At 35.6% G+C, this 10,177-nt stretch overlaps 1 protein-coding gene across 1 annotated transcript; it reads left to right on the top strand.

Annotated features, from left to right (window-relative positions):
• The first annotated feature begins 562 nt into the window (after positions 1 to 562).
• LOC125277490 (trypsin-1-like) lies at positions 563 to 6,451 on the top strand. The gene is made up of 6 exons (XM_048205885.1): positions 563 to 687; positions 2,570 to 2,720; positions 2,814 to 3,064; positions 5,339 to 5,475; positions 5,869 to 5,970; positions 6,299 to 6,451. The coding sequence occupies exons 1-6, from the start codon at positions 648 to 650 to the stop codon at positions 6,344 to 6,346; spliced, it is 729 nt and encodes a 242-aa protein (XP_048061842.1). The 5' UTR covers positions 563 to 647; the 3' UTR covers positions 6,347 to 6,451.
• Positions 6,452 to 10,177: the final 3,726 nt, after the last annotated feature.

Raw genomic sequence — 10,177 nt, 5'->3', positions numbered from 1 at the left:
ATATTAGTTCCACTCTCTCAAAAAATGGGCCTAATTAAGACCAGCATCCTCGTGATTGCTGCCTGATCATGAATATGTCTGACTATGTCACACTTCTCACATTGTTTATTTGAAAAGTGACTATATACACCCCCACACAAGACAACAGCTGACAGACAGTGACAGACAGTTTTAGGAATTAATCTTCATCATCTCAAACTTTATTAGATTTTAAAGACTGATTTCCTTAGTGTAAACCTTCACTTTTGGGGAAAAACTGAATACAGTGCTATTAGTTTGTGCTCTGTGTGTCAACATGACTTACTACTAACATAATTATGTTAGACTTACATCTACCATAATTGGGGTTTTTTTTCAGCTGTTTTGCTTTAGATTTGTTTACCTGAAAAGTGCTTGATAAGAAACACATGTATGTTTGAACTCATGTTTGTTGAGTCACAGGACAATCCAGGGTCAGCATGAAAATAATACAACTGATTCATTTTCTGTGCATTTATATATCTCTTAGATTAGATCTTTTCCTGAGTATTTGATGGTATTGATTAATCACTGGGTCACAAGATTGTGATCTGACCCTCTGTGATCTGTATAAATGATAAATGAGGGCAGTGAGGCGTTAGGTCATTGAACAGGATCATCAAGCCATCATGAGGTCTTTGGTTTTCCTTATGTTTCTCAGCACAGCATGTAAGTACAATAACCTTTGTAATGTAATAGCAGTGCTTTTCAAATTCTGGTTTGTTGGATAGGTGCATCAGGGAAACTATTATTTAGCACAGATACTTTTGGGTCATTGACATACAAGATTACCCAGGAAAATTATTTTAAAACTGTAGTTTAAAACACACACATGCATAAAAAAAAAAAAAAAACAACAACTAAATTTTAACAAAAAAAGTTTCAATTTTAAGTTTGAAATGTCATGTGGTTTAGCCATCAAGTAAAAAACAATGGAATGTATTTGAGTATTCAAATATAATCATTTATTTTTTAAAGAAGTTATAAATATATTTTGTAAAGTAAAAAGTATTATTAATATTTTTACAAATATAATGCATTATTAATTCATACATATTATGTTTTTTGGCAGTCGCTACATTACATTTTACATCCTGAACTAATCTTGCCATCATGTCATAAAAAGGATTAATTATGTGATATTTTATTTACTTCTTGACCTGCAGGAGTCCTGTCTATGATATCATTTCCTGTTTTTTTTTTTTTTTTTTGCATGTTTATCACAGAAGTTTATCATAATTATAATTGCATCTTTTAAATATAATTTTAATCATATATCTGGAAAAAAGAATGAGCATGAAAGCATGAATTAAATTAGATTTTAAGCACATTTTTGTTTACTTTTCTACGATAAAAAGTATAAGTTTTGAGTCGCAACTGATGTAAAATCTGGTTCCTTAAAGGCGCAATATGTAATAAAATATTCAAAAACCACTAGAACAGTGTTATATATTGTATTGACTTGTGTACTTACATCATCCCAAAATCCAGACAAATAAGCAATTTTAACCAGACCACGGACCGTGTCACATATCAGTGACATCATACCTGCGTCACCCTCGATTTTCAGTTTTATTTTGTAGTAACCATGAAGATGCTTTAATATATTATATTATGTGTTTTATACATTCATTGACAGATAACTAATCATGTTATATAGCTCAACACAGTAAGTCTTATTGTTTGAATCTCATTTTCTTGATTTACTGCGAGTACCATGTTTTACCATGACTATCTTACTGCAGTGTGCAACAAGTGTCTCATAGCAGCTGTGTCATGTGTCAATTCAAACCGTGTACACAAAAAACAACATTAAGAAATCCCAAGCTAAAGTGTATATATGCATGTGTGTGTGAAAAGTCTCTTAAGTCCAGCGCGTAAAAAAAATTAGGCAGTAATCCTTGCAAAAAGCAAAAATCAACTGTGAAGTGAAAAATCAACTCTCCATAAAACAGTCAGGATCCGAAGCAGATGAAAGAAGCAATTTATATATTTATGAATGAAGAGGCGCGCTGTCAAACGCTGGCGTGCCAGTTCCTTATATAGGAAAAAACATTGTATTCATCCCGCTGAGATGACGTAACATCATGTCTCACGTGAAAATAAATCAGGGTCAAACACAGACAACACATAAGGGAGAAAAACAATCCACAGGGGAAAGCTATCAACATATAATAGTCAATGCATTATTATTGGCAATTAATATAATAAAAAGCTTCCCCTTATGTGGCAATGCTACATGTTAATAAATCTTTAATACATTAGCTCATCCATGAATATGATTTCTGCCCGAGTCTCATTGGATTCTTTTCCACCAGCTGTAGACATGAAGACAACACCTCCCATGATTCCGCGAAATCAAGGTGTCATCAAGCTACGCCTTTGTTTTGAATAAGCGACCTCTAGTGGCGAAAAATTACATATTGTGCCTTTAAGAAAACATAAATCGGCTTCCTATTTTACACAACAGATACTCATTAATGTCAAACTATATGTACTGTGCTATAATTAACAATGTCAGATGATAACAACAGACATTCAATGTATGCAGTTGCTGAAAACGATTTCAAGATTGTTGGAGGATATGAATGCGAGCCTCATTCCCAGCCCTGGATGGTGTTTCTGCGTGCGACTTCTCACCAATGCGGTGGAACCCTGATCAATCAGAACTGGGTTCTGTCAGCTGCCCACTGCTACAGCTCGTGAGTAACATCCATGTACACAAGGGAAAATAAAATTCAGGTTTGTGAGTAAATAATGACCGCATTTTCTTTTTTCCTCTCTCTCTCTGTTAGCCGTATAGAGGTTCGTCTGGGTAAACACAACATTGCGGTGGATGAGAGCAGTGAACAGTCCATCCTTTCTGAGCTTGTCATTCGTCACCCCCAGTTTGAGTCTTCCACCATTGACAATGACATCATGCTGATAAAGTTGAGCAAACCTGCGACTCTCAGTGACAATGTGAAGCCTCTGGACTTGCCCAAAAGCTGTGCTCCTCCTGATACCATGTGCAGAGTCTCTGGCTGGGGAATCACCATGAACGAGAGTGAGTTCATCCATAATATCTTCTTGTGTAGGACTCGGACAACTGTTTGACAGTTTTCTTAAAGGTGCCCTAGAACCAGTTTTTACAAGATGTAATATAAGTCTAAGGTGTCCCCTGAATATGTCTGTGAAGTTTCAGCTCAAAATACCCCATAGATTTTTTTTTAATTAATTTTTTTAACTGCCTATTTAGAGGCATCATTAAATATGCACCGATTCAGGCTGCGGCCCCTTTAAATCTCGTGCTCCCTGCCCCCTGAGCTCTCGACTATAATACAGTGCATTTACAAAGTTCACACAGCTAATATAACCCTCAAATGGATCTTTACAAGATGTTCGTCATGCATACTGCGCATACTGAAGTTGTGTTTATGAATTATACAGACTGCAAGTGTTTAATAATGAAAATAGCGACGGCTCTTGTCTCCTTGAATACAGTAATAAATGATGGTAACTTTAACCACATTTAACAGTACATTAGCAACATGCTAATGAAACATTTAGAAAGACAATTTACAAATATCACTAAAAATATCATGATATCATGGATCATGTCAGTTATTATTGCTCCATCTGCCATTTGTCGCTATTGTTCTTGCTTGCTTACCTAGTCTGATGATTCAGCTGTGCACAGATCCAGACGTTAATACTCCCTGCCCTTGTCTAATGCTTTGAACATGGGCTGGCATATGCAAATATTGGGGGCGTACATATTAATGATCCCGACTGTTACGTAACAGTTAAAAAAAATAGTTTTGTTAAGGTCAGTGTAAAGGCAATTCAGAGATTTGTTTCTAAACACATTTTAAATGTTAGAAATGTAATGCTGAAAACATGTTACAAAGATTGTGAACTACGTAGTACTGAATTGTGGAGTTAGACCATTAAACAGTTTTTCACCATTTTTGTGTTGAGGATTTTTTGGGCAGGTGTGAAATCATGGCTCGATGAAGCACTGGAGTCACTGATCATGGCCCTGCCTCTAACATTATAATAACTAGAGCATGTTAGCATCAGCGGTTCGCCCGCTCAATCGCAAGTTACGGTCAGTATCGTTAGTTACTACAGCCTACAGTTTGCTAGCTAGCTATGCCTTCATCACGCAAATGCATGTTACCTTGAGATGATTTACAATCTCCTTATTTAAATTTTCTAAAAACGATGATATCAAGAAGAGGTGGATTAATTTTGTGAAACCAAACTTTCATCAGAGACAACTGGGATTCACTGATAATCCGCTGTTACTGGTAAATCGGGCCGAACTGATCTCCCGCCCTGACCTTCATCCTCCCGTCCTGCCGACAACTGGTGATGGGGCCAGACCGACTTTCTCTCATCCCAGCCTTCACTCGATAATCCTATCCCACCGACTTCTGGTGCCATTGTCATGAGAATCCGAGTCCCCCCCAGGAATCGGGACCCAGACATGCCTGATCAAAAGTTATCAGAATATCTTGAATAATTATAACCTATTTAACTATTATATGATGTTTATATCATTAAGTGCACAAACAATATGCTTGAAATATAAAATGAATGCCTTTGTATCACATAAACCACTATGCCTAACAATGTATTTTTTATAAGGATAAGGATTGTTGCAACATACTATGTTGAACATACTAAGTAATGGAATATTCATTTTACACAATAATAGTAATGTGGTACAGTATAGGCTATAATAATACTATAATGCATTTTTAATATATTATTTGTCATACTAAGTACACACAAATGCCATTAATTTTGAAACATGTAATCTGGAACCAAAAACATACCTAACAAACAGTCAAACCAAAAATTAATCAGACACTAGATATATTAAAGTAGACTGTGACATATATTATTCTTCATACAGTGGACTACCAGTAAAATTGATAAAAATTTGGAACCAAAAATAATTCAGACACTTTGACCAGACCATGTTACATCTTAAGTGTTATCTGACATAATTAAGATAAAAAAATTTCTGACACAGTTTAACTCTGAGATCTTGTCATATTTTATTACCATTTTTAAACTGTAATAATGAATTAAATGATCAAGGTGTCTGCAAATCCATCATCCATCATTAAGGCATTTTAACTTTAAACTGTTGCTTCTGCCCAAAATACCAGTCCAAAATCCATAATAGCTTCCTCCAGTGAAAAAGTTGATTGATGGTTAATTGATGGACTCGAATGAATCGATTGATCTATCTTACAAAAATTAATGAGAAATATACCACAGTATGATTTTCTGTTGACAGTCTGTTCACTTTCTGATTTCTTTGTAGCCGCTGATTCTGATAAGCTGCAGTGTCTGAATCTTCCCATTATCTCCGATCGTGACTGTAACATTTCCTACCCTGGCCTAATCACTGGCTCCATGCTCTGTGCTGGACACCTGGAGGGAGGAAAGGGCGTTTGCATGGTATCGGATGATAGACACATTACTATGCCTTTTAATGCATTTAATAAAAGACATTGGTCATACATGGTCTGAACTGGTCCTTGTGAAAAAAATATTGGTAACACTTCAGTGAGGGGAACAATTATCACTTTTAACTAGTTGCTTATTAGCCTGCTTTTTGATGTTTAATAGTGCTTATAAAGCACATATTAATGCCTTATTCTGCATGACAATAATTCTACATCCTTTAATCCTACCCAATACCTGAACTTAAGCACTGCAACAACTACTTTACTAACTAATAAGCAGTAAATTAGGAGTTTATTGAGGGAAAAGTCATAGTTAATAGTGAATATGTGTTCCCCATACCAAAGTGTTACAAAAATATTTAATCCTCATTCTTGTCCCACTCAGGGTGACTCTGGTGGTGCTATGGTGTGTAATAATGAGATACAGGGTATTGTGTCAGCGGGTGGCCGTTGTGCTGCAAAAGATCAGCCTGGTATCTTTACTAAGGTATGATGACAGCTGTACATCTGCATCTATCTCCCTAATAGCACACATACACCTATCTATTTATCTGCACTTTGATCTTATTATAAAATTGCATTAAACTGCATTGCATACAGTGACTTGAATATAGTGGAAATGTTTACAAATTCTGAAATGATTTTGATATTTTTGTGGTCAAATATCAAGGCGGTATATCTGTCTTGATCTCTATAAGAAGAAAAAGTTTTATTATCTAGGCTTATTATCTAATGAAATCTGCAATATTTGTTGTAATAGAAATGTTTATATTCAAAATATAATACTCTGTATAATCTCTCTCATTCTCCACTAGGTCTGCCTGTTCAACGCCTGGATCACTGAGACTATAAACAAATACTAAAAACCGATTCCAGTTTAAGACTCCACACAACTGAATATTCCTAGTGTGAAACCTGTCGACAGTTTATATTGATTTAATGTGCAAATAAAATCATTTGAAGAATTATGTTCATGAGTCTTCCTTTCTCTAATGAATACATAAAACCTACTGAATCACACTGAATATGGTTTATTGAATCTGCTTAAATACAGTGACCAAATTAACTTTAATATAAACTATATAGATTGTTTTTGTTGTCAGAAGAGTTGAACTAACCATTGAGAGCCCCTGGATTTGATGGATTGGCAAACTAAAATCTACAGGTGTGTATGAGAATTTAAGAAGAAATTATCATTTTAATTTAAAAAATTTACTTTTAGTATAAGAATGTTTAAATAGTAAAATGTTCTTAAAATCAACACATTTTATTATTATTTGATGAATGTTCTCATAATGTTGGCAGAAAACATTCTTTAAACTACATTGTTCAAATGTCCTTTAAATATTAAGGATCACTGAAAAAAATGGCTTAAGGTTGGATGTTACACAGCAAAATGCCCCGTGTTTAATGAACACTGCTCAGTGTTCATACTGCATGTCCACACTACAGAGTGTTAAAATAACACTGAAGCAGCGCTGGAGTTTAGTAGATAATGAAGTGATGACTGAGCATTAGTGATGACACACTGAAGGGAAGAAGAACAAACATTTGAAGTAACCATTGTGGTGAGAAGTGGTTCCTGTAGTTGGGCTCTTGGCCCTTGATTGTTTGTTAGTTTTTTTTCTTCTGAAAACACATTTCTTTAGAAAAGCACAAATGATCTCTGAAAACACTATTGCAATTGATGAAAGAAAAGAATCCATACTCCAACTAAAGCAAACACTGACATTTTTATGTTTTTTGAATGTTACAAGTCAAGGTTACAGTGGGGATCGAAAGTTTGGGAACCACTTTCAGAATCTGTGAAAATGTGAAAATTTTTAACAAAACAAGAGACATCATACAAAATGCATGTTATTTTTTGTTTAGTACTGTCCTGAGTAAGATATTTTACATAAAAGATGTTTACATATAGTTCACAAGACAAAACAATAGCTGAATTTATTAAAATAACCCTGTTCAAAAGTTTGGGAACCCTTGATTCTCAGTGTGTGTGGTTACCTGATGATCCACGACTGCTTTTGTGTTTTGTGATGGTTGTTCATGAGTCTCTTGTTTGTCCTGAGCAGTCAAACTGAGCTCTGTTCTTCAGAAAATTCCTCCAGCTCCTGCAGATTCTTCAGTTTTCAAGCATTTTTGCATATTTGAACCCTTTCCAGCAGTGACTGTAGGATTTTTGAGATTCATCTTTTCACACTGAGGACAACTGAGGGACTCAAACACAACTATTAAAAAAGGTTCAAACATTCACTGATGCTCCAGAAGGAAACACGATGCATTAAGAGTCGGAGTAAACATCTTTTATATAAAATATCTTACTCAAGACAGTACTAAACAAAAAATAACATGCATTTTGTATGATGTCTCTTGTTTTGTTAAAAATTTTCACATTTTCACAGATTCTGAAAGGGGTTCCCAAACATTCGATCCCCACTATATAATGTTGAGTTGTTAATAAAAATTAAGTTGAAAGAAGGTTTCTGGAACGTCATACTATCCTTAAAAAACATTCCACCAACATTAAGAAAACAATATATTTTATGGCTCATCATGTGATGAAGCCACTTCTGATCCCAAATGGAAGTTATTTCAAAAACTCAAATGATGTTATGAAGTGAGTTTGGAGTAAAACATGTAATGTTTAGTGCTTTTTGCTTTTCAAATGCACATCATAAGTGATTCAAACTCAGAGCTTGCAGAGATTGAGCCGCATATACCGAACCAATTGAGCTGCTCCTCACTATGAAACATTATAAACATTATATCTGAGCAGATATTCACAAACACAGTATTTTACAGTAAACTAAGCTTTCTAATATTCATCATGTTACAGTGTAAATGCTCATTACTTTTATATTGTACTGTTTTATATTATAGAGAATAAAAACATCTTTGTGTCATACAACATTTATATTTATTTTGACATTTAGCAATGAAAGGTTGCCTACCTACCAATATAGCCTATTTCATATTTCAACATGTTTCATCTGATAAAATGTGTAGACCTACAAGTTTATGTAACAATAACACATTAACTAATATAAGTAAGAATAAATAATACTTTGTCAGAAATTATATCCTTTGGTTGGCATTCTTCTTCTTCTGAGGTAAATTCAAGGCTTATTCCTCACAATGCCTCTTCTTCCAAACTCGATGAAAAGTAGATGAACGTGACAAAGCTTGATGCTTTGTTTTTGAGGTGACGGGGGTGTCGCCTCTGCCAACCCCAGAGGGTTAACCATCAGAAACCCACAGATTGTAGATGTTGCCATATCTGATCACGATTGTGTCTTTTTGGATATTTCAGTATGCATACCAAAATGCTATCTCACTGCTGATTCAGCTGCAACCCATGGAGCTCATGTCCTCTCACAGAATTTTAGTCTCAGGCTCTCTGAATTTACTAACTGTGTTGCCCCCTCAAAAACAAAGACTGTCTCTGGAACCATTAAAGCCCCATGGAAAAAGAGTACATCCATAATAAAACGAAAAAGAGACTCCAGGGGAGCAGAAAGGCAATGGAAGCACACACAGCTTACAGTTCACCATGATATCTATGAGACTCACCTGAAAATGTTAAATAATGCAATGAGGTCTGCCAGAAAAGCTTATTTTTCAAGTTTCATTGACAACAACAAAGACAACCCTAGATTCTCATTCTTCACTATCAATAGGCTACTTAAGCCCTCATCTTAATTATCATCAGAATTTCTCACAAGTGCAAAGTGCAACGAGTTTGCAGAATCATTTAATGACAAAATACCTTCCATAAGACAAAACATTTCCAGCACTTGTCCCACTTGTAAGGCCACCAATTAGGTCCCAAGCTAGTCCTTTGCAATGTATTCTGTCCTCCTTCTCAGATGTAAGTCCCAGTACACTTACACAGGTCCTGTCATTCATAAATTCCTCCAGCTGCTTTCTCAGCCCATTACCCACAACATTTCTCAAAACAGTTATCAACTGTTTATTACCAGACATCCTGAATTTTGTTAATCAGTCGCTACATCAATTAATTTTTCCACAGATTTAGGCTCCTGCTGGAGACAAGTAATCATGACTGTTCTGTGCTCAGTAACCATAAACCAATCTCTAATCTTCCATTTCTTGGTAAAATAATTGAAAAAAAAAATAAAAAAAAATAGAGGGTCTCATTCACTAATAATTGCATGGATTATTTTGTATTTGTACACACAGGAGAACTTTCATGAAAAATCTCTGCCTAATTCACAAAACGAATTTGTTCTTAACCTCATTCTAATGTTAGTAAATTTTGAGTATTCCAAATGAGTGACGTTGTGCATAAACGTCCACATGGATGGCAGGACCCAAGGTTTCCCAGCAGAACATTGTCCAAAGCATCACACTGCCTCTGCCGGCTTGCCTTCTTCCTATAGTGCATCCTGGTGTGTAAGCGACACACACGCACCCGGCCATCCATGTGATGTAAAAGAAAATGTGATTCTTCAGACCAGGCCACCTTCTTCCATTGCTCCGTGGTCCAGTTCTGATGCTCACGTGTCCACTGTTGGCTCTTTCGGCGGTGGACAGGGGTCAGCATGGTCACTCTGACTGGTCTGCAGCTATGCAGCTCCATATGCAACAAACTGTGATGCACTGTGTATTCTGACACCTTTCTATCAGAACCAGCATTAACTTCTTGAGCAATCTGAGCTACAGTAGCTCGTCTG

This window comes from Megalobrama amblycephala, linkage group LG10, assembly GCF_018812025.1.
Source record: "Megalobrama amblycephala isolate DHTTF-2021 linkage group LG10, ASM1881202v1, whole genome shotgun sequence".
NCBI lineage: Eukaryota > Metazoa > Chordata > Actinopteri > Cypriniformes > Xenocyprididae > Megalobrama > Megalobrama amblycephala.
Note: the sequence above shows the minus strand (reverse complement) of the source record. Positions and strands in the feature narration are given on the sequence as shown.